The sequence below is a fragment of the Rhinoderma darwinii genome, chromosome 6 (genome assembly GCF_050947455.1).
Source record: "Rhinoderma darwinii isolate aRhiDar2 chromosome 6, aRhiDar2.hap1, whole genome shotgun sequence".
In the NCBI taxonomy this organism is placed as follows: Eukaryota; Metazoa; Chordata; class Amphibia; order Anura; family Rhinodermatidae; genus Rhinoderma; species Rhinoderma darwinii.
The window spans coordinates 44,650,152-44,675,671 of record NC_134692.1 but is presented as its reverse complement, the minus strand read 5'-3'; the positions used below and the strand labels follow the sequence as shown (position 1 = coordinate 44,675,671).

Below are 25,520 nucleotides of genomic sequence, written 5' to 3'. Positions count from 1 at the left end.
TGCGGCTACTGTTCCATATATACGGATAAGTTATGGATGACTACTGATCCGTATTTATGGATAGATGAAAATACGGTCGTGTGCATGGGGCCTTACAGAGTCGCTCTCCCTACTGAGTCATAGAGAGGAATCCCGAGCAGAAGTTCCCACTCTATGAAATTCATGAGACAACCCTTTCTTAGAATGAAACCACCTAAACAAAGTTATTTCTGGGGAAATTGTGGCTACCCAAAGATTTCTCGCCCCAAGTCCACATAGTGAGAGCTTCTCTTTTTTACTTAATAATCCATAGGGACCATATCTTGTCAAATTTCATTATGGCTCCTTTCCAAGTATAACCCTTTCTCAGATTAATCTCCAATCTACGTCCATCCACTGCTGTGCAATTAATTTTTGTCGTGTATAGCACGTGAGCCACTGCCACCTTTTCTGCCTCCGTGACCATGACGTCCTCTATAACCCAATATGCATACAAATGAGAAAAGAGTAACACTAATAGAGTACACAGTATTAATTATATCTATCAACCTCTTCCAAAACAAATGATCTATTTATACCCAAGTCACTAACTATGACTAGGGGCAGATACCATGTGTAGAAGAAAGAAGGTTTCTACACCAAAATAGAAGAGGTTCTTTACTGTAAGAGCAGTGAAACTATGGGACTCTCTGCCAGAGGAAGTTATGGGTAATTCAGTGAAAGATGCAGGGATCCAGGACCTGATTTCCAGATTTTGGGAAGGAATTGTTTCCCTTAAGATTAGGAAAATTGGCTCATGCCTCATGGGGGGGGGGGGGGTATTGCCTTTTTCTGGATCAACATTGTAGGAGAATAGGCTAACCTGGATGGACTTCTGTATTTTAAGCCTCACAAACAATGTTACTGTGTTGTAGATTAGCGTGTGGGATTGTTTGGAACATCAGGCAAAATAGGCACCTAATTATTGGAGCATGAAATAGTCATTCCAAAACACTGGTTGAAGTCCTTACATGACCGGATTGGTGCCGTGATTCACATGAGAGGAGGCGTAAAAAAGTATTAGGCTAAAAAATGAATCAGTGTATTTATTTTCCCCAGACACACAGCCATATGGACATACAGGTGTAAACAAACAGCATGATACTGCCTACTAGACCCTAACTCCTGTTCCAGAGGGGACGTGACTTGAAGTTCACACCTTGGGATACTGACATACATTATATGGACAATAGTATTGGGACACACCTCTTAATCATTGAATTCAGGTGTTTCCTTCAGTCTTAGGCTGGGTTCACACGACCTATTTTCAGGCGTAAACGAGGCGTATTATGCCTCGATTTACGCCTGAAAATACGGCTCCAATACGTCGGCAAACATCTGCCCATTAATTTGAATGGGTTTGCCGACGTACTGTGCCGACGACCTGTCATTTACGCGTCGTAGTTTGACAGCTGTCAAACGACGATGCGTAAATTGACTGCCTCGGCAAAGAAGTGCAGGACACTTCTTTGAAACGTAATTTGAGCCGTTCTTCATTGAATTCAATGAAGATCAGCTCAAATGATCGGCCGTCAAAGACGCCTCGCATAATGCGAGGAGGAGCTTTTACGTCTTAAACGACGCAGCTGTTTTCTCCTGAAAACAGTCTGTCTTTTCAGACGTAAAAGCCAGTTCACGTGTGCACATACCCTTATTGCCATAGGTGTAAAAATTCAAGCACCTAGCGATGCAATCGGCCTTTACAACCATTTGTGAAAGAATAGGTCGTTCTGAAGAGCTCACTGAATTTGAGCGTGGTACTGTAATAGGATGCCACCTCTGGAACAAGTCAGTTTGTGAAATCTCTTTCCTTCTAGATATTCCACGATCAACTGTGAGTGATATTATTGCAAAGTGGAAGCGTTTAGAAACCGCAGCAACTCAACCACGAAGTGGCAGTCCACGTAAAGATACAAAGCGGGGTTGCCGAGTGCTGAGGTGCATTGTGCATAAAAGTCGCCAACGCTCTGCTGACTCAATAACTGCAAAGATCCAAACCTCCTCTGGCATTGACATCCTTACAAGAAGTGTGTGTGCTGGGTGCTTCATTGAAGAGGTTTCCATGGCCAAGTAGCTTCATGCAAGCCTTACATCACCAAGTACAATGCCATGCACCACTGCCCTCTGGATGCTTTCCAACTTTGTGGGAACAGTTTGGGGAGGGCCCTTTTCTATTCCAGCATGACTGTGCCCCATTGTACAATAAAAAGGTCCTTTTAAAGACATGGTTGGGTCAGTTTGATGTGAAAGAACGTGACTGGCCCGCAGAGAGCCCTTAACTCAATCACATCGAACTTCGGGATGAACTAGAACAGAGATTACGAGCTAGGCCTTCTCGTCCAACATCAGTGTCTGACCTCACAAATTCTAGTTTTTGGATGATTAAGCAAAAATTCCCACAGACACACTACAAAATCTTGTAGAAAGCCTTCCCAGAAGAGTGGAAGCTTTTAGCTGCAAAGGGGGCCCAACTCCATATTAATGCCTATGGATTTAGAATAGGATGTCCTAAAAGCTCCTGTATGTGTAATGTGTAGGTGTTTCAATGGTTTTGTCTATTTAGTGTGTCTTCAGACAACAGCCCCACTAGACTACTTTATGGTATATAATTCTTCCTATTGTCCTATTACCTGAAATCATGGTTTCAGACTAGTTGGCTCTTTCCCTTTTACAAGGGTTATAAAATTAAAAAAAGTCCAGTCCGGGAACTTGTCATAAATCATAAAGCCTATGTAGTTAGATGCCTCTTTACGTCTACTCAGAGGAGGATAACAGAGCAGTAAAAGATGATGTACTTGATACTTACCTTAATTTCCTTGGAATCTGTTCTGCGTCCAGTCACTTAGAGCTGGACAGATGTTCTCAAGAACTATTGTACTGATGTCATATCTCCAATTGATTGCTACAGATTGCTTATAGAAACATGGATACACAGCAATGACCTCCAAACCCATGGCCAGATCCTCTGGAATACTTAAGATTTCCCTGGTAAAAATGTTTCCAAGTCTCCTTTATGTCTTCCAAGAGAATAGGATCCAGGTTTTTTTTTTCTCTTCGTGTGTTGAACATTTTGGCTGTGCAACAAAAATTATCAGCTCCTCTACAACAGTGGAATGGTTTATAGGGTGTGTGGGAACATTTTTTTTGGTCCTTTTTTTTTTATGGACTGACTCTCTCTAGGATAACACGAAACACATTTTTCCACTAGTCCAAGCCTGGATCAGTTCAGCAGGAGATGAAGAGAGGATAAGTGTGTTATGCAGAGGATTTCCAGAGATCTTCATTTGTGGTTGCAGATTTTTTTTTTTTAACACCTTTGTGTTTGTTTTAAGATCTTTTATAGGTATATAGTATAACTTCTGCCAGCTGCTCTTGGAGAAGGCTAAAAAAAAAAGCTCTGGACACATTCAATAAGACAGTAATGAGCAAATTGGCCTTGTACTCAAAAATTCCTCTTGAAATTTAGTGTGTACTTTGTGTTCCAATGAAAATCATTGCATTGTTAGTAAATTGTAGAGTATTGGATATTGAATGTTACCACTATGACATCTGATCCTAGAATCTCACCTGAAAAGGGAGTCTGTAACCAGGTTTATTCTGCCCTATCTGAGCGCCGCACAAAGTAGTAACAGACTTTGATTCCAGTGCTTAGTCACTTACATTTCAATAATCTGCTGTGGCCCCTCCCACCCGCCACTGATTGACATCTTTCTCTTTATACTGTGCATAGGGAGAAAGCTGCCAATCAGGTATTGGTGGGTGGGGCTAGCGGTAAGTGGAGCTAGCCACTGCTCATGAATATGGAGTTCTACATAGCTGCTATTAGTCTTCGATGTTTATGAGCTGCGGAAAGCCCCAGCACCAATTGCCAGCTTTCTCCATATGCACAGTATCGGGAGGAAGCTGTCAATCAGCGGCTGATAAGTGAGGCTAGCCATAGCTCATGAATATTGGCTACAAGAGAGAGTGAAATTTATATTAAAAAAAAACAACTATTGATTATTGAAAAGTAGGTGACCAGCGCTGGAATCAGGGTCTCTGTCAGTACTTTACACTGCCAGCATAAATCTGGTGACAGACTACATCTAATGTATTGCCTTGTAATTAGGCCACACTTGCAATACTTGATTGAAAAACCAGAAGGAAGGCACAGGGAACACTTGTGTTACGCCAGCAAATAATACATAATTTATCCAATCTACTGGACAACTTCTGACCCAACAGCTGTTTCTGAACAGAATCTCGTGCTGAGTGGGAATGCTTAATGTTGCCATCCTCGGACATCTGGATTTCCCTTATCTTGAGTTAACATTATAAACGTATAGGTCAGACATGCTGACAAAATAAATACCAAATGCATATGGGGAGGAAGGGTTTACCTGGGAAAAATTCAGAATTTATTCCAACTGAAGAGTTATAATACTGCCTGCCTAGCCTATTATGCTGCACACTAGCCTGTAAGCCCCATGCACACTACCGTAATTTTGGAAATACTGATCCATTCAGTTTTATGGCCAACGGACACCTTCCCGTATATTTACAGCATCTAAAAAATAGGACGTGTCGTATTTTTTTATTTTACGGACCGTGCTCACGTATTTTATAATGGGAGCATGGCCCGCAAATGCGGGTGACTGTCCGTAGCCGTCTGCGCCTGTAATCACGGGCCATGCACACAGCTACGGCCTTCGGCTTGGTTTCCACACGGCATAAGCAATGGTGAATTTCCACAATGAAATTGCAGCATCTACAGTAGCGTCCGTCAGAGGCATCCATCACAGCCATGCAGTAAAAAAAAGTATACGTTAAATGTATACTTTTTTTTTATTTTTTTATTTTTTTAACCTTGTAGTCTATTGGCTGCTTGATGACATCCGTCACGCCCATCAATTAAAAGAAAAGCATACATTAAAAGAATAAGTTTTTTGACCTAGGAGTCTATGGGCAACGGATGGCCATCGGAGGCATCCGTTTGTTTTGTTGTTTTTTTTACATGCTTGTTTAATACGTCGCGCGATACATCCCGGGTTATGTCGGGTTTAGAGTTAAGTGAAGAAAGAACACAGCTGTAGATTTGATTTTCTGTCTTTAGGACTGCCTGAAATTTCTTAGGAGTTTAAGATTGGTGTAAGACTACCTTGCTACACCCCACAGAGTTAAAGGGGTTTTCCAGTCCCTCAAAATTGATGACCTATCCTCAGGATAGGCCATCAATAGCTTATGGGTCGGGGTACGACTCCCGGGACCCCCGCTGAACAGCTGTTTTGAAGGGGATACGGCACTCGTACGAGCGCTGCTTTCCCTTCATTTCTTCTTGCTCACTGTGAATCGTCGACACAGATGTAGTGGCGATTCACAGTATTGCAGCCTTTCCCCATTCACTTCAATGTGAGAAGACTGCAATACTGTGAATCGCCACTACATCTGTGTCGACGATTCGCAGTGAGCAAGAAGAAATGAAGAGGAAGCAGCGCTCGTACGAGTGCTGCATCCACTTCAAAACAGCTGATCACCACGGTCAGTCGGACCCCGATCCATCAGCTATTGATGGCCTATCCTGAGGATACCAAAATCTCATTTTGGGTAGGTTATTGATTAGTCATTTAAACCACATATGGAAAGTTTTAGTAATTTTATACGTTATTACTATAGATTGTAATACAATATATTACTTACAAAGGCGACCCCCTTGTCAAAATTTTGAACTTTTTTTTTTTCTTTTATTTGTTCTCATCAAGTCGCATGATGCATTTAAAATTCCTTCCTGCCCTGAGTGCATCTTATTTGAAGAATGCCTTTTTGTGTGGATGATTGAGGAGGGGGGAGGGGGTGTTGACACTTTTTTGGCCTGAGAAAATTTGTGTCATGGAAATAACAGCAAACTAGTTCAACAATGAAGACCACATACTGTAACAGCAAAGACAGGGAGCACAATCCATTTACAATGTGCAGGTATGACGTCCATACAATGAGCCAAGTTTTAATTTCTCACTGGAGTTGCAGTCTCATATTCGTTCACTTGATCCTGGCAGGTGGCAACCTCCTAAGCTAAGAAGATACAGAAATTATTTTTTTTTCTCATGTGTATATTTATCTTGTGAAAAGGGGCGGCTTGTCTAATATTAAGCAATGTGTTGTCTTGTCATTGACAAGTCCTTCACAGCTGACAGGCATGTAATGCCTTTTTCCATGGCTGTATTTAATCTGTAATGAGTGGTACAGCATATGCCCACAGCTGTCAGGAGATGCCTCCTTCTCATCTGGGTTCAGATCACCTCTCACTTTGTTTTCTTGTACTGAAACATGTTGTTATAGTACAGAGCTCAGAGTAAATATGTTCTTGCCTTGAACATCAAATTTTGTTGTCCTTTTTAGGTCAAAAATATTGTCAAAGAAAAGCTTTACAAAAACTGGGATATAGTACAATGGGGATCGCACCTTAGGCCTCATGCACACGAACGTATTTTTTCCCCTCCCGTAAATACGGGTCCGGTGTCACACGTATTCGACTCGTATTGCACCAGTATTTACGGACCCGTGCCTGTAAATACGGGTCCGGTGTCACCCGTATTCCACCCGTATTTACAGGCGCGTATTCTCTGCAAAATTGCACTGCACTAATCGGCAGCCCCTTCTCTCTATCAGTGCAGGATAGAGAGAAGGGGCAGCCCTTTCCGAGGTAAAAGTAAAAGAAATTCATACTTACCCGGCCGTTGCCTTGGTGACACGTCCCTCTCTTGACATCCAGCCCGACATCCCTGGATAACGCGCAGTCCATGTGACCGCTGCAGCCTGTGATTGGCTGCAGCGGTCACATAGGCTGAAACGTCATCCAGGGATGTCGGGCCGGATGTCAAGAGAGGGACGCGTCACCAAGGCAACGGCCGGGAGGCCGGACTGGAGGAAGAAGCAGGAAGTTCTCGGTAAGTATGAACGTCTTCTTTTTTTTTTTTTTGCAGGTTGATGTATATTGTAATCGGAAGTCACTGTCCAGGGTGCAGAAACAGTTACTGCCGATCGTTTAACTCTTTCAGCACCCTGGACAGTGACTATTTACTGACGTCACCTAGCAACGCTGCCATAATGACGGGTGCACAAACGTAGTCACCCGTCATTACGGGAGCTCCATAGACTTCTATGGGCTGCCCGTGCCGTTATTACGGCCTGAAATAGGACATGTTCTATCTTTTTCAACGGCACGGGCACCTACTCGTAAGCATACGGGGAGGTACCCGTGGCCAATAGAAGTCTATGGACCCGTTATTTCGGGTTGTAATTACGACCCGTAATAACGGGAGTTTTTACGGTCGTGTGCATGAGGCCTTAGTATCCAGCGTTTTGCATTATGTTTTCTTTTTCCCTGATTACTGAATATTCTTTCTTTATAAATTAGTTTGTTCAGTAATTTTTCAGTTATTATGGCCCCTTGTTGAACGAAGGCCAAATTCAGACGACCGTAGCATACGCTCGTGTGACGGCCGTTAAAAAAAACGTCCGTCACTCTATGGGCAACATAGCCACTGTTTGTAAGACTGTTTTGATACATAAGGCCGGATTCATACGAGCGTGTTTGATCCGTGATATACGGACCGTATGTCGGCAGTATTTCCCAGACCGTACACGCTTCAGGGAGCCTGGCTCATCGCATCATAGTTACATAGTTAGTACGGCTGAAAAAAGACACATGTCCCTCAAGTTCAACCAAGGGACGGGAAAAGGGAAGCAGAAAACCTCTACACATCTGACGCTAGGAGTCCCTACCTCGCTGTGGGAAAACTGTCCCGTACTGAAAGCATGATTACATGATCAGCCGGCTCCCTGAAGTGCGTTCGGTCCGTGAAATACTGCCGATATACGGTCCGTGTGAGTCTAGCCTAAGGCTCATTGGGTCTACGTCTCTGCAGGCCTGTACTGTGTCTTTTCCATGCTCAGTGTTCCTTATATTTTACTTATTCACATGTTCATGTATCTGTTCATTTATCTATACATAGACAACCTCTTAGAACACACACGGTGTATTGTAGAAATACATAAATATTTATTGCAGATAGCGGGAGGCATGCAGAATTTGACCAAATATTTAAGAACATAACCGTGAAAGAATAACAGAAGTCCTCTCGGTGCCTTGTGTTTGTCTTGGCTTGTCACAGAGAAGTAGCATTCAGTGTAATAAATCGGATGTATTATCCTGTATCTTCTTGTCTTTTTTTATGTCCTCAATACGCAGAAAGAATGTTAATGATTTATCTAATTGGACCTGCTTCCAAATAACAGCTAATTGGGCCTCATTAGATTATTAATGGCAAAAAAAAATAATTGGTGGAAGGAAACCTAAGGCGAAAAGTTGCAGCTTACTTTACTACTTTTATTTTAAAATTACGTTTTCCAAAGACTTATTAGTGTAATGAAGTTCCAGATATTTCCAGAGCCGGATGAATCATTTATTTACAATAAAATAGTGGTTGCGTGTCCCCAAAAGGAAAAACGAATTTGAAATATTCTAAGTAAATCACTGTGTGTTGCATGTACAACAAAATCGCTTGCGTGCTTAAAGAGCAACTCCAGCTGTATATTATAGCAACATCAATATTACCAGTAAACATACAGTTTTATAAATAGATTGAACAACATATTATTTTTTTCCTGAATTTCACGCTCATTGAGATATTAGAATTTACATTTGCACTATAAGGGGGAGATCACACAGAGTTTTTGACGCGGAAAACGTGTCAAAAAAACGTCCGAAAATGCCTTTTATTGATTTCAATGGAAGGCGGAGGCATTTTTTTCCCGCGAGCGAAAAAACGGACTCGCGGGAAAAAGGGACATGCCCTATCTTCGGGCATCGCCTCTGACCTCCCATTGACATCAATGGGAGGCAGAGAAAGCGTATTTCGCTTCGTTTTTTGCCTGCGGCGCTCAATGACTGCGGAATTTTGAGGCAGATTTTCCGCCTGCAAAAAAATTCCATGTGGACCCATCCTAAGGGTTAGTCCATAAGGATTATTTCCACAATATATCTGCAAGTCAAATCCACACCAAATCCTCTGAATTTGTCTCTGAGTGTTTTCCTGCAGAAGCTGGAAAAAAAAAGTGATTGGTTTTAAATGCGCTCTTGCGTATTTTGCTGCAGATCCACAGTTAATCCGCAACACTACATGACTTGCAGATTTTTTTACAGATCCATGCTCAATCCACAACAAAAATTGACATGCTTCAAATTGTAAAATTCACATCGCAGGTCAAAAACAGGGCTGAATGTTTCCGCAGCATTTAGTAAAATCTCATCCACTTGCCTTGCACTATATTCCGTAGATTTTACCTGAGTAAATACAGTACGCAGGTAAAATTTGCAACAATTCTGTCCTGTGTGGACTTACCCTTAAAGGTTTTCTGATTTTAGCTTTGAGTTCATTCAACGTTACGCTTAATAGGTGTGTCTGATTTCTAGTGAATTTTAATATTTTCCAGAAATTCTTTACTCTTTAAATAGCAGTAAAATCTACTTATATGCACTTTAGGTTCTCACTAAGCATGCCACTGCCTGTACCTTGAATACTGTGTGTAGGTGCAGATATATATATTTACTACGTGTCTATGGGTGATGTGGTTCTACTACATTGTAGCTGGTTTAACTCATTGGTGGCCCCAGTGCAAAGAAGTCATGAGTGGGGGCCCCTTCCAGCAAGAGGTAAAATAATGCCCCCATTGTGCGCCGCACAAAGTATTATGCCTCCATAGTGCTCCCCCGTGCTTCATCCCCACACATTTCTCATGGCCCATAGTGCCCCCACACAGTATCATACCCCATAGTGCCCCCACACAGTATCATGCCCCATAGTGCCCCCACACAGCATCATGCATCCGTAGTGCCCCCACACAGCATCATGCATCCGTAGTGCCCCCACACAGCATCATGCATCCGTAGTGCCTCCCCAGACAGTGTAATGCACCATGTTGCCTCCCCACACAGTATAATGTCCCTATTATGTTTCGCAACACAGTATCATGTCCCCATACTGATTACCCACACACAGTATCTAATGCCCCCTAGTTACCCCAACACACAGTATATAATGCCTCCTCACACCGTATAATGCCTCAAAAGGTGCCACAAAACACTGTAAATAATGCCCCCATAGTGCCTTCCCACACAGTTTCATGCCACCATAGGGCGCCCCACACAGTATACAATGCCCCCTAGTTGCTCTCACACACAATTTGCCCCAAACGTGCCTCGTTTAAATAATTAATCAAATAAATTAAATACTGAACTGGCCTTGTTACCAATGCAGGAGATCGCACTTCAGGTTCCCTCCGGTCTGTGCTGCGTGTGGCTCAGCGCAGACACATGCGATGACGTCACTGAATCAAGATTGTTTGCGCCAACCGCTCCTGGCAGACATCACAGGGTGAATGGTGGAGCAGGGAGCTAATTATAATGAGGCAACTCTGCTAACCCTGTCCTAGTCTACACAGCCGAGATGACACTTGAAAGAATTTTCATCCTATTGTGAGTGGCCCGGTGGCTAGTGTGAAAACTGGAATTTTTAAAAAAGAAAAAAAATACAACAAAAAGGGGGAGTGGCGTCCCCCCTCAGGATCTCCGGAATCTCACACTCTAGTGGATTCGGTTTATCCATGCGTTACATGGCTAGCCACTTATGTCTGGCATGTTATACTACATTTCCCTGAAGTACTCGCTACAGGGAAATTGTACGTTATGGCTTCTGCAGCAATAAGATCTGATTGAATAAGGATCCAGACCCATGGCGATCAGTAGATCTCTGGGTCGTCTTCATTTTAAAAAGGGGTGTTCTTGATGAGAGAACCCCTTTATATAATGTCTTATGATGATACATTCACAGAGACACCCTTTAAATAACTGCAGATCTCTCTGAATTTGTACATGAGCCTCAATATTACTGTTTCTTTAGAAAAACTATGAATATTTATTTTTATGAGGCCAATGCAAAACCATGAAATCCATTGGTGATTCACATAAAACACTATACATACAGATATAATTAGGTTCTGCATCTTTTTAGCTGGTCAGGTGCTTTTATGGTGTTTCCTGTAACAATGAAATAATTGCTTACCTATCAATACAAATCATAGTAAGTTGTTCTAATGCAGTGAGCAGGACTCGATTTCTCATTTTACTGGAATCTTGTTTAATGCCACAGAAATTACTGGCCTCTTGATGTTTGTCATGCATTAGACATATTAAGTATGGCAACGTAAAGCGACATCGCAAAGGATTTTATCCTAGCCGGAGAATCTGGGACGTTTATTTATTTATAGACTTGCCTTCTACATAAAAGATGTGCAGTATTACTTTCTACTATATGAAATCTCTCTGTGTATTAGGCCTTATTCACATGGACGTGTCCGTTTTGCGAGTACAAAAAATGCTGCGTTTTGCGCGTGCAAAAGGTCCGTGTGGCATCCACATATGCGTGATTTTCGCGCAGCCGCCATCATTATGACACTCTGTTTTTATGTTTACAAACCGAAAAGCACGAGGTGCTTTTCTGTTTTCATTCATTCTTTTTACTACTGTTGCGCAAATCACGCGCGGCATCCGGAAGTGCTTCCGTGTGCCGAGCGTGATTTGCATGCACCCATTGACTTCAATGGGTGCATGCTGTGCGAAACACGGGCAAGTATATGACATGTCGTGAGTTTTACACAGCGCACTTACGCTGCGTGAAAATCACTGACAGTCTGAACGGCCCCATTCACTTACATAGGTCCGTGTGACGCGCGTGAAAATCACGCCCGTAGTGGTCCTGGTCCAACTGCATAACGGCTTGACTTCACAATGTTACTAAATCGACTGGTTTTCAATCGATGGAGAAACAACCTGGATGATGCTCAGGAGAACCTGTAGGGTTCCTATAAAGGTAGTTCCAAGCACTGTACCCTTTAAATCTGTAAGCTACGTTCACACAGAACGAATTTGCTGCAGGTTTTCAGTCCCAATTTGCGAACGGAAATTACGCAGCAGGATACATCAGCTTTAAAGTGGGGGGAGATTTGAACAAATCTCATCTACATGCTTCGGAAGTATTCTGCACAGAAATTGACCTGCAGTGCAGCTTTTTAAATCTGAAACGCCATTGCTGGATGTCGGGTATACAGAGACCGGCAATGAATAATTGCCACGGAAGGAGAGCGTAGTTTTTTGTGCGGATGCTTGGCTGTTCTCCGCACCAAATCTGCTACCTGTGAACTAAAATTTCCCTGCTCCGGGAAGAGTCCACTTTCTTACGTAGCCCCTGAGCTCCCTTATTGATCATAAAGACAACCGTGCAGTTGTTTAAACACAGCCACGCAGTCCTCTCTATCTGTACTGCTCTGATCTCTATCATCCGCTTCAGGGACCACGTCGGAGCCTGATGGGGTGAGTAAACCACTGGAAATAGGGACACCTACTCCACCATAGACCACCAGAGACAGACGCTAACCCCTTCACTTCCCTAGACCACAAGGGATACAGACGTTAACCCTTTCACTGTCCTAGACCGCCAGAATATTGACATTAGCTTCTTTACGGTCCTAGATCACGAGAAATGTTGCCATAAAACCCTTCTACCCCAGACCACCATGGATGTGGTGGGGCATTGGCACCTTTTTTGCAACCAAAAACTTTAGTGTAGATTAAACTATCTAGACACTTTATAATATTTTCCTGGACGCTATGAGGTGCTGTGTATCTGGCTGCTGTATGGATAATTCTGTGTATTCTATATAGCAACATATTTGACGTTATTTTGGATCATCTGGTTTAGATGGAACAGCGCGCAGACCCCTTACCTCTCCACTCTCTAGCTACACTGGCTGAGATGGAATATTGGTTCCAAGAACCGTTACTGCCGGAACCTGCTACTAAAACGCAAGAACATTTTTTGCGTTCAGTTTTTTCTGCAACAAACCCATGACACTGTATGCTGTATTTATAAAAAAATAAAATAAATTATGGACATTTTTCACAGTATTCAAATTGGATCTTGACCTTCCTATGCATCTGGTCTATGTTCTGCTAAGGATCTTGACAAGTATCATCTAATATGTGTCATCTGTACATTATTTTTTTTTTTTGCATTACATAATTTTTCCTCTGTGTCTGAAGATGTCTTATTGAAAGAAATCCTTCATTCTGTGTATAAGAGTCGACGTATTTAATCACTGAGGAGGAGTTTTCTGTTCTATAAAACGGAGACAATGAATCCTTCCGATCACTGACTGTTATTCACTGCTAGACAGCTATTATTCTCTTGCATTTCCAGCCTTTTGGAAAATGAAGGCCATACAATGGTATGCGGAGGAATTGCATTCTGCTTTTCAGATGATTGAACAAGCTAGCTGTTCCTGATTGATGATCACATAGATATGACTGCTGTAGGTGTACGCATGATTCACCCTGTGCAGTAGTACATTATCGGTTAATATAATACATTCAATTGCTCACTCACAGTGCGGATTTGTCTCAACGGAGCATGATGACATATTACATTTAGATTGTACTTGATGTTGTGGGTTTGAACATATGTAGCGGACACTTGAGTTCTTTTGAATAGAACCCACCTATTACCTTAAAGTGTAGCTAAACGTTCGACAAACTTCTGACATGTCATAGTGACATGTCAGAAGTTTGTATTGGTGGGGGTCCGAGCACTTTGACCCCCACCAATCGCTAGAACAAAGCAGCTGAAGCCCCCGTGTGAACGTTCAGCTGCTTCGTTTCTGTTCGGCCTTTTCCAGAAAGCCGATGTATCAGAGTACAGGCTCATAGACTTTCTATTAAGTTCATACACCGATACATATATTTCCGGAAAAAGCCGAACAGACACAAAGCAGCTGAGCGCTCACACGAGCACTTCATCTGCTTCGTTCTAGCGATTGGTGGGGGTCTCAGTGCTCGGACCCCCACCAATCCAAACTTCTGACATGTCACTATGACATGTCAGAAGTTTGCCGAACGTTTAGCTACACTTTAAAGTCGGCTTCTGTCAAGGAGAACCACATTGTGACTTGGTGAGTCCAAAGCAACCGACGTAGATTACAACTATCGTCTTCCTGCTTAGCTCAACTAACCCTCACCTCTATCAGCAATGAATGGTTCTTCACATTGCTGTTCTGAAATGTTCTACATTTTAATTTGGCTGTTTGACTGTCAATCAATGCAACTTCCCCACATATAATCACATTTCTGTCTTACTGATGGAGGCGACTTGGCACATTACAAGAGAGAGCTCTGACACACTGTAACGATCCCTGCGCCTGTGCCAGTTGGTTATGATCAGGACAGATTTCCAGGGCATGCTGGGATTTGTAGTTTTACAGCACCTGGAGTGCCAAAGGTTGCTGACCACTGGACTACAGACAGTGATCTTGAAAATTGTGAGGAATTGAAGCACAGAAAGGGTCAGTTCACACGGCAGATTTTGCGTGGCGGAATCCGCCACAAAAATTCCGCCGTGTGAACAGAGCCAAAGGGTCCATTCACACGTTTCAGTTGAGGTGCAGTTAGAACCGCATCGGAAAAAAGCAACCAAAAACCAAACGCGTGTTTACCACGATTTGGTGCGTTTTTTGCTGTGATTGAAGTTTCAACTGCAACCACATTAAAAAACGCACCAAAACGCGGGAAAAAATGCATTGCAATGTGTGAATAGATCCTAAGATTTAAGTAAGTTTCATAATACAAGGATTAAAGGGGTTTTCTTGGTTGTAATAATGAGGCTTCTATGGCCTAGAATCTAAAAATAATAAACTTTCTAATACCGTATTTTCACCTTTTTGATTATGCTTTGTTTCCACGCTGCTGCTTTTTGCAGATACCTCTTTGCTATGAAATCAACGCAATGAATAACCTACAGACAATGCATGACCCCCACATGAACAAAATGTTTAGTCTAGAAATAGAAAAATATACACAGCGGTCATTGTGTAAAATTGTACAAAAAAAAATCTGAGTACCCCTGGGAGTGAGATATAATCAGCTCAACTGGTATAATTGTGCAATACGGGCACAATGCTGAGCAGGATATCTAGGATATCTGCTGCTGACCAGCTCCGTATGCTCTGTACATACGTATGAAAATAGCAAATATAGGGAAACTACGTGTTAAAGCTCCAGGCCGGTGCATTCAACAGGTATAAACAACAATAAAATAATACATATATATATGTCAAGTGCAAAAATATGGGGCATACATTCAAACGATATCATAAAATGAAAGAGTACATGGGTCAGTGATATGCAACACAAAGTATGGCTTCGTCACATCTGCGCCAGGGCTCCGTTCCAACGGAACGTCAGAGCTTTCCATCGGAATGAAGTCCTGACTGACCCAAACGGAAACCATAGGTTTCCGTTTGTGTCAGTCAGGACTCCATTCCGACGGAAAGCTCTCCATAGGTTTCCATCTCCATTGATTTCAATGGTGACGGATCCGGTGCAAATGGTTTCCGTTTGTCTCCATTGTACAAGGGTTCCGTCATCTTGACAGAAGCAATACTGTAGTTGACTGTGCTATTCATTCCGTCACAAGGATGGAACCCTTGCACAACTGAGACCAACGGAAACCATTTGCACCGGATCCGTCACCTCTGAAATCAATGGTGATGCAAATGGAAACCTATGGTTTCCGTTTGTTTCAGTCAGGGTTCCGTTCTGACGCAGATGTGAACGAAGCCTAACAAGTACACAATAGTAACAGGATGGTAAATGAAACAATGTTGTAGTGGAGCTAATGTGGCAATATTGTAGCAAAGATGTTACGAACGAGTTTCTAAGGCAACTGGACGCTAAGCTAAAACTTTATTGTTGCGGGCAAGTCCGTCTATTGTAGTCAAGTGACATAATTGTGTTCATTTAAAAGAAAAGGAGACTTGATACCAGAGAATAGGAGCTTGTGGAAATGCAGCAGAGATGGTAAAGTGAATATTTTACAAAGTTTCTTATTTTCACATTATAAGCCCATACAATTTCGTCATTACAACCTGAATCCTAGTTACGTTTTGGTTACATACATGTAATTATCAAGTAGTAGGGGAGAGATAAAAGGGTTTTGTTGTCTGTAACCATGAAGAATCATATGTCTGTATAGGACATTAATGTGTTGAAGAAATACAATGTGCACATAAACTTTAAAGGGGTTGGCCACTTTCTACAAAAAAATCTAAAATGCCCTTGACTGCAGTGTTGAGACAAAGGCAAACCTAACTATTCCCCATCGGCCTGCTCTTCTGCGACACGCTGAACGTATTCAGCATGTGCCCATATAGAGGCCGCAGGGTCTCCTGTATCTCAGGGGTAAGCAATGGTGCAGTAGAAAGTGGCCAGTCCCTTTAAGTATTAGAGGAATTGCATTTATTTACTTAAAGGTTGAGCTCCTCAAACTTCTAAATCCACTAGCTGAGGTGTAAAGCAGTATAAACATACCTATGTTGCCAATGTTATTCCTTTTTATAACTTGATAAGTAGTTTTATTCCTTCATGCACCGTATGCAAATAAGCGTCGGAGTGTTCGGCAAGCTAGCAAGTGTCCTGCATTGTGAGCAACAAGCTCTCCCCAATCCCTACCTCTATTCTTAAGTGACGGCTCTAGTGGTCTCCTTCATCATAAGGTGCTATTTGCTTAAGCCGTCACTTAATAGCAGAGTAGAGGGGTTGTGGAGGGTTAGCGGCTTACAATGCAAGACTTTAACCCCCTTCCCTCCCTCTGTCACCCCATCTGCCCTCCCATGATGCGATTGTGGGGTGCCGATGAGTTGCTATGGCAGCTGGGTGCCTAACAATGGCCCCAGGTATGCCATCTTAGTACAGCTAGTAGTGACACGCTGACAGGCATAATAAACTGCAGTGTATTATATAAGTGATCACATAAAGACCCCTAGTGGGACTAAAATAAAAAAACAAAAATAAAAAAAAGCACAAAAAACTTTTCCTACTTACGTAAAAATAATTAAAAAACCTTCACATAATTGGTATCGCAGGGTCCTTCTTTTCCCGTCTATATAAATATCATTATATTCATCCCGCAGATTGAACCGCGTAGAAAACAACCTATTGCGGGATTTCTGCGGGGGGGGGGGGGTTTGTTTTGTTTTTTTTCCCCTCCAAAATGAAAATAAAAAAATATATATTTTAAAACACTCTGCATACCCCACAGTTATGGCTCTTGGAATGCGAGGATGGAAAAAAAATTGCTTGGTCCTTAAAGAATTGTCTCATGATGGCATATTCACGATCCTGTCCCATCTGGTGAGGTGGCTGCTGCATCAATTGTGTTTATGTAACTTCCATAGAGATGAGCTGTTCCCATAATTACTATTAACTTCTATAGGAGCTAAGGAAACCGCGTAGGTCCCACCAGGCGAGATGGGGAAGGGGCCGCATCTACCAGACATTTATCCTGCGGATATACTATAAATGTCTATCATGAAACAACCCTTTCAAGACACACAAACGGGCTGTGTCATTAAGGGGTTAAAGAATGCATCTTTTGCCCAGTTAGTTAAAATTCCAGTAAAACTCTATTATATCAGTGTCAGAATCATACACCCATTCGCCACCGCATGTAAGAGTAGTTTCATTGTGTGTCCTCACCCTTAAGCCCTAGTGGATGGACACAAGAAGTATGCAGTAGTTTAGTGTTTATTTCCTTCCAACATACTGTATTTTGTTGTTGATACCAAATATGTACCCTATTTTTTTCACAACAACATAGTCTTTTTTCTCGATATGAAAATACCCCGATTTCTCTATTACTAACATTTTTGCAACACAAGAGCCACAGATTTCTAAGGAGATGATGATCGACTTGGAACCCAATGGATATCTATTTTCCCTGCCACGATCTTTTTCTGGGGCACTGCCTGGTAGAGGTAATGCTGTTCATGCCGCCTAAAGAAGCTGAAATCTCAGATTGAGATGGGATGTGATCAACATGAAGGAAGATAGCACTTGTTCTTTTGTTGTTTTTTTCTGTGATTGGTGGTCCTGTCAGTCAAAGTTTTTATAATCCTTCTTATATAAGTGTGTTACTTTATAAATAATGCAAATTATAACTTGTATTCTACGATGTATTTTAGAGTTGGAAACCGTAAAACAGAAGTACAGGAACATTTAGTTTTCAAGAAAGTAAAATAAAAAGTCCACCTGCATTTTTTTTGTTTATGCCATCACTAACCAGTTTATGATGGTACTTTAAGTTTCGTTCACATCTGGGTTCCGTTCATGGGTTCCGTCAGACCTGGAGCTGTGATCTGTGACTACAGCTTAGCTGCAGTACCTAAAGGGAATCCAAGGTAGTCTGAAACCAAACTCTACTCTTAAAAAAAATCACCTAAGCTTGGCGCAGTGTCGCCTCTGTCGAAGTTAAAGTGTAACTAAACTTTTAAAAAACTTTTGACGTGATCGTGACCCCGACCGATTGCTAAAATGAAGCGGTAGAAGCGCTCCGGTGATCGCGGTGCCACTTTGTTTCTGATCGGCTTTCCTCGGAGCAGTGTACGCTCTTAATAGAAAGTCTAAGGGTATGTGCACACACACTAATTACGTCCGTAATTGACGGACGTATTTCGGCCGCAAGTAGTGGACCGAACACAGTGCAGGGAGCCGGGCTTCTAGCATCATACTTATGTACGATGCTAGGAGTCCCTGCCTCTCTGCAGGACAACTGTCCCGTACTGTAATCATGTTTTCAGTACGGGACAGCAGTTCCACGGAGAGGCAGGGACTCCTAGCATCGTACATAAGTATGATGCTAGGAGCCCGGCTCCCTGCACTGTGTTCGGTCCGGTACTTGCGGCCGAAATACGTCCGTCAATTACGGACGTAATTAGTGTGTGTGCACATACCCTAAGTCCGTACATCGCTCGGTTGGCTTTCCGAGGAAAGCAGAAAAGAAACTAAGCGGCACATCGCTCACCCGAACGCTTGTGCCGCTTCATTTAATCAATCGGTGGGGGTCTCAGTGCTTGGACCCCCACCGATCGAATCTTCTGTTATGTCTCTGACGTATCAAAAGTTTTTTTTTTAAGTTTAGTTACCATTTAACAAGAGTGGTATACGGAGCTGCATTTAAACTCGTTCCAGGGGAGCCTAGTGACATGAAATTTGTCCCAAAAATTATTTTGTAAGGAAGTGAGGTCTTTCATGTGCATGATGTCATTGATCTTGGAAAATCAGAGGAAGAGCGTTGTGATGTCCTTGTGCCTCCACAGGATGAGGATGCACGCCTAGGCCTCCATAACATGGGGCTCAGGAGAGAAAGACCCTGAGAGGCATCTCACAATGATGGAGTACGAATAGTATATGCCCGTCAGCTTCTTAATAGGAACCCATTCAAATTATTTGGACCTGAATCATTCAATCTGTAATCTGTTAAATAAGCCGCTGCTTGCCAATAAAAGTAAGCTATAAAAAGTAAACTATAAATGTGTCCAAATATAGCAATCTTGCAATATTAGATTCATTATGAATCACAGCACCACTATAGGTTTTTACTATGGTACAATGTGTCCTGTCTGACTTATTATAGAATGCTATTCCCATAAATGTAATTTCTGGGACATCAATCGTTTCTTAGCAGGGGACTGAACTTGTCTTTTGCGTCTTTTTTCCATGTGGGCTTTTTTGTTGGCTTTGTCTTCCACCCGGCTGCATGATTCTTCCCTCCGTTGTGTCCTGGAGATGCTCAGTTGGCTGTGAATGATGCGTCTCAGCGCAAAGCCAGCGAGCATGTTAATGAGCTGATCACTTTATTGTGAACTCGCTGTTGCACATTTCTATATCATTGTTGGTATATTAACTTCTCCTCCTGTTCTACACAAAGAAGGGGCTTAGCTGACAAGAGCGGGATTTCATTTCATCTGGAGTTCTCTTGCGCTGACCCTGCTGCGTTCTTATTTATATCTCTTATGTGTTAAATATTAATGAGATTCCGCATGGAGGTTAAGGAAGCTGCTCTGGGTGAGGATTGTAGGATAGTAAGGAGAGTCATTACGGAACAAGCCGCTCCTAAGGCTGAATTTAACAAACACGTATGTATTTATGCTCGAGCACATGCATTTTGATGCCAGGGTGTTTTAGCCTTCTTAGCAGATGGCTTGCTAGCTGTCCTCTCCACAAGCCTGACATAGCATCATTTGTTTTTCTACAATACAATCTGCTCCTGTTATTTTTTGCAGATGTGCTCCTGGTAAAGATCACTTACGTACCTTTGTATAAAAGTGTGAAATACCGTTATATACATGCACACACATGGTTCAGTGGTGAACATTTAGGCCATAGGTTCATATCCCGGCAGAACCACCATCTGTTTATTCTTCTTGTGTTTACATTAATATCCTCTACATATACGCTCATCTGTAAAAACAACGGCCATCACACTGACTCATGTACTTCAATGGGGCTGTTCATATAGGACATGTCCTATTTTTTTGCGCTTCACGCATCCCTCCATAGACTACAGTCTATGGGGGATGCATGATAACGCGTCCTGCACGGTTGCACCTCGGACGTGAAAAACTGCAGTTTTTCACGTCCAAGGTTGGCTACGTTCGTCCAAATGTAGCCTAATTAGCACCAGTTTCTTCCTAATGATTTTTATGTATGAACATTCAGTTATCACGACAACCGCTCAGGTACTTACACATTCTTTACTCTCTCATCCTTAGAAACTTCTGTGTTTCGATTCAGAATTTGTTTACCACAGCAGTCCAAATGTCTTCCGGACAATTTTCCTGGCCATATTTTGCTGTTTACCCTTTTTCATTAAGAACAATCTCTTGAAATGGCACACTTTCATTTGAGTTAGGCTCAATTCACACAGCCGTTTTCAATATGGGATTGTATTACTGTGGGGAGGCAGTGACTCGCAGCATCGTGGATGACTATGATACTAGGATTCCAGCTCCCTGAACTGTTTGGTCCGGGAGATGCGGCCGACATACAGTCTGTATCTCACAGCTGCGTGAATCTAGCCTTAAAGGGGGTTTCTCATCATAGTAAGTAATGGCATATCACTAGGATATGCCATCACTTACTGATCAGTAGGGGTCTGACTGTGGGGACCCCCACGATCCTTAAAATAAGGAACTGCGATGTGTCTTAGTAGTTAGTACTGTTTCCTTGCAGCACTGATCATGCATTCAAATCTGACCAAGGGCAATATCTGCATAGAGGTTGTATGTCCTCTCCATGTATGGGTGGGTTTCCCTGTTTGCTTTGATTTCCTCCCAAATGCCAAAAATATACTGGTAAGTTAATTCCCCGATGTGTGTGATTGTGAACCCAATTGGGGACAGAGACTGTATGGTGACAATCTCTGTACAGCGCTGCAGAATATATTGGCGCTATATAAGTAATGGGCCGAAGCACTGGTTTAGCGCTTCACCAGCTTTACAGCGTTTCACTGGACATCTCCGCTATTGGCCACCCACTGTGCAGGGAACTACAACACTGTCCTGTTCACTTAAATGGAGCTGTGTTGCCGTTCACTGCACAGCAAGTGGACCTCCTCCAGCCTTAATGGCATGGTATTTCCTAGCGATATGTCATTACATTACCCATTCGAAAGTACTGTTTGTTTTGCAGCGTTGGGCCAGTGTTCTAGCCAAGCTAGTATCAATAATAGAAGTAATGGAGGAATGGGCAGAAGTGCCCCACGGACTTTGTGAGTCAAAGGCAATCATTGTCTTTTCACATTAGAGCTGCCCGGAATAACAGCTGGGTTAACCTGGCCTATTGCCTATTTCAGTTTTGTTTGAACATTAGAGAATAGCACAAATCTTCTTAACATAAACGGTGTAGGTATTCCTCGTACATGCCGAGGTGCAGAGAAGCAAGACAAAGGCATCTGTTCTAGAAATACTTGCAGCGCTTTATACTTTAGCATCAAAACCATCTTCTGTATCGCTTAACTATGAAACATTGCTTATTTTCTGCTCTCCATATTAGAGAGGGAGATTTGGTTACAGAATGGTGCACGTGCTACGATGAGTGATAGAGAAATATTAATATATATGTCAACCCAATATTTACACCGCATGGATACACGGATTTAGTGAAGCGGCAGAGATTGATGCGGCTCGAAATCTGGACTCCGCTCACTGGTTAATTACTTATGAGTAGAACAAAAAGCTAGATAAGTTCTACGTGATGTGATCTGCTTCGTGTACACACACATTAGAGAAATACACATATTAGACAGTGTTATGTGGGTGAATGCGCTTTCTGACCGACTTACAGTAAGCAGCAGAGCACCGTATATCCGTTAAACCCTTTTTATTCTGCTTTACAGATGAGAGCTATTACCAAGGTGGGAAGTTCCAGTTTGAAATTGAGGTTCCCGAAGCATACAACATGGTGGTAAGTTAGTCCACGTCTAGCGTTCATATTTTAGAAGAGAGAATTATGCTCCCTGGCATAGGATGCCAACCAGTCCCTGTTCCCACAGTTTTTCTAGCAGGGAGTGCTGTGCCCCTACACTGCTCAACCTTGTGTGGGCTGAAAAGGTTAGAAAAACAAATCACAAATAGAAAACTCTACATGTCAATAATAACTTGGGAATTAGATCAGCAGTGCTATTTCTAGCACAACAAAGTACTTCAGAGTTGCTGTTTCACCATTGAAAACATTCTTGAAATTACCAGAGTTAATTTTCTTCCCTATGAAACATTTACCACAACCTAGGCCACTTACACATGACCGTGCCCCTAATCACGGTCTGTGATTACGGGAACGGACGGCTGCGGACAGTAATCCACATTTCCTGTTCTAAAGTATGGGAGCACGGTCCGTAAAAAATTAAAAAATAGGACATGGGAAGGTGTCTGTCGGCCATAGAAATGAATGGGTGCGTTATTACGAAATCTATGGTCGTGTGCATGCAGCCTCACTGCAAAATATTACAATCATCGCGAGTGCAAAAAGTTAAGGGAAATCTTCCTGTTTTCTGCTGAAACAAACCTCTATCTAAGGACATAATGGGCCAGTATTCTTACTGGTGACATTGCTTTACCACTAAGCTTGTCTAAGTGACATAGGAGATGGTTTGGCTGGTAAGGATTGTTTATTTTAATGATCATCCTTAAGTGTGTAGGGGCTTGTTCATATCTGCGTTGGAGGTGCCGTTAGGAGGCTTTGTTGCAGATTCCGCCAAAAACACTGGAAACATCCATGGACCGGTAAATTTACGGACATCCCGATGGAAACCCGGCGGTCAATGGGTTCCCTTGGGCGCCGGTTGTCTCAGTTTTTCAATGGAGCCTGCTCCTCTAGGATTTTCATTGTTCTACTCCTATGGCGGAGCACAACAGAAACCCGAACGCAGATGTGAACAGGGCCTAATGTGTTCTGTAGAAAATAATTTGCCTGGGCAAGAAAAATGTCTTATTGTAGTTTGTTACTAATTGTAAAATAATGCGGGTTCGTTTTTCTAAATATCAAATATGGTAAACAAGGGTTTACTGCATGAGGGACTGTTCACATCACAGTCTGTGTTCCGTTGAGGGATTCCGTCGGAGCTTTCCGTGGAGATTGATATCAATGGTGACGGAAACCTAGCTAATGGTTTCCGTCTGTCACCGTTGTGACAGGGTTCCGTTGTTTCAGACTGAATTAATAGCGCAGTCGACTGCGTTATTGATTGTGTCAAAACTACGGAACCCTGTCGCAACGGTGACAGACGGAAACCATTAGGTAGGTTTCCGTTACCATTGAGTTCGATGGTGAGGGAAACAGAATCGGAGGTTTCCGTTTGCCTTTCCGCTGAGGGGTTAACCCGACGGAAACCTCAGACGGAAGCCCCTCAGCGAAAACTAACGCTGATGTGAACACACCCTAAGCCAATAATACTGTAGAGAGAAACTTAAGTGGTGCTTATTTTATTCTTCACGTAAACTTTGTTGTTTTTTTTTAAAAAAAAGATAGAACAATATATTTGGCAGGTAAGAAAATGTATCAAATACATATACATGTATATATGTACAATTACACAACAGTCAGACTAGAATCTCAAGGACAGGGACAGTCAAAGTATCAGTAAAATAGATACCAGGCCAAGTAACCAAACCAATAAGATGTTGTAAGAAGAGGAGGTTACAATGTTTAAAGAAAAAACAACAAAGAGAAACCAGGACAGAGAAAATATGACACAGATATGGAATAAAGGGGGGTTGAAGGAGGTCGATCTTGAGCGGGAAAATGCATTTCTACATGGCAGGTAATACATTACATATTGACAAGTCAGAAAGTCAATTGTAACGATATTGGCATCAGTTGAATTTAATAGCCCTTGGCCACTTAGCTATACTGTAAACCACTCCATGGGCCGTCGAAATGTGGGTAAGAAGTTTCTGCGAGTGGTCCTGAAGACTCTTAGACGGTTTCTCCAGTACACTTTTCAGGTAGCTGGTGAAGGACCAACCCCATCATTTTAATAAGCAGAAGCTTTACCTCAGCCCGATAAGATTGTACTCTTGGACAAAACCAAAATATACTACACATGTCCGCAGTTCCTCACCAACTTGGTGTTTCGAGATAGATATTAAAGAGTCGCATCAGGATCAAGTTCCCTGTTTTCCAATACAAGTATATAATCTACTCCAATTCTGATTGTAACTAAAAATATGATAAAAGATATACAGTTTTAGAAGATAAGACAGAGGATCCAAAAGCCAGGCTTGATGTGGCAGCCTGAGGTGATCCTGGAGGGGACGCTTATCCCTCCGGGCTCTGTCACAGTCGCATCCCCTCGACCGCTGTGCCCCTGTTTATATGAATAAAACTGAGGAAAGCAGAAGGAAGATTAAAAGCTGTAAATATAGCAGACTGTAGACTTAAATAAAGATCAGAAGGGGGTAATTAATGAAAACGCTCCCCCCTGCTGTCTAGATTACAATCGAGACAAATATTAAAAACATTAATTTGTTAAGTAATTAAACTTCCTACTGATATATTGGATAATCAACACTAAGGCTAGGGCTCCACGAAGACACAGATTCACAATGTTTTTCCTATTGTAAAACTCACAAATAATGTAGCATGATTGGATTGCAACCTTCCCTGCAACTTGAGAGTCACGGTAGGGCTACAATTTTACAGCGAGCCTCCAAAATATCAATTATTGCGGAGAAGTAGATATAACTAATGTCATGTTGCTAATACTACAGGTAATACTTCAACTACCATCTAAATTTAAACTTGCTAACTTATGTCTGCAAGCGAAAAAGTTGAAGGATTAAATGCCCACAAGATCTTATGATCTAAAAATGGACAGGAGACGGTTTGATTGTCGGCTGCTGAGTGTTATGTTACTGCTAGTTAGGTTTCTGGTGTATGAACTGCAATATAAAATGACTGCCCAGAGCTACAAAAAGTTCTGTCAGGCTGGAGAAAAGGATCCGGGGTGAAATCCGATTTTTTTTTTTAGTGGCATCAAATGAAAATACAATGCAGGTATAGAAATGGCAGATTACCACAA

General features: G+C 42.2%; 1 protein-coding gene across 5 annotated transcripts in view; it reads left to right on the top strand.

Annotated features, from left to right (window-relative positions):
- Positions 1–25,520, top strand: part of UBE2F (ubiquitin conjugating enzyme E2 F (putative)) — a 167,970-nt gene that overhangs the window by 48,445 nt on the left and 94,005 nt on the right. For all 5 annotated transcript variants that reach the window (XM_075829626.1, XM_075829625.1, XM_075829628.1 and 2 more), the window contains exon 5: positions 22,338–22,405. In XM_075829626.1, coding sequence (XP_075685741.1) covers positions 22,338–22,405 — 68 coding nt within the window. The remainder of the gene's footprint in view (positions 1–22,337; positions 22,406–25,520) is intronic.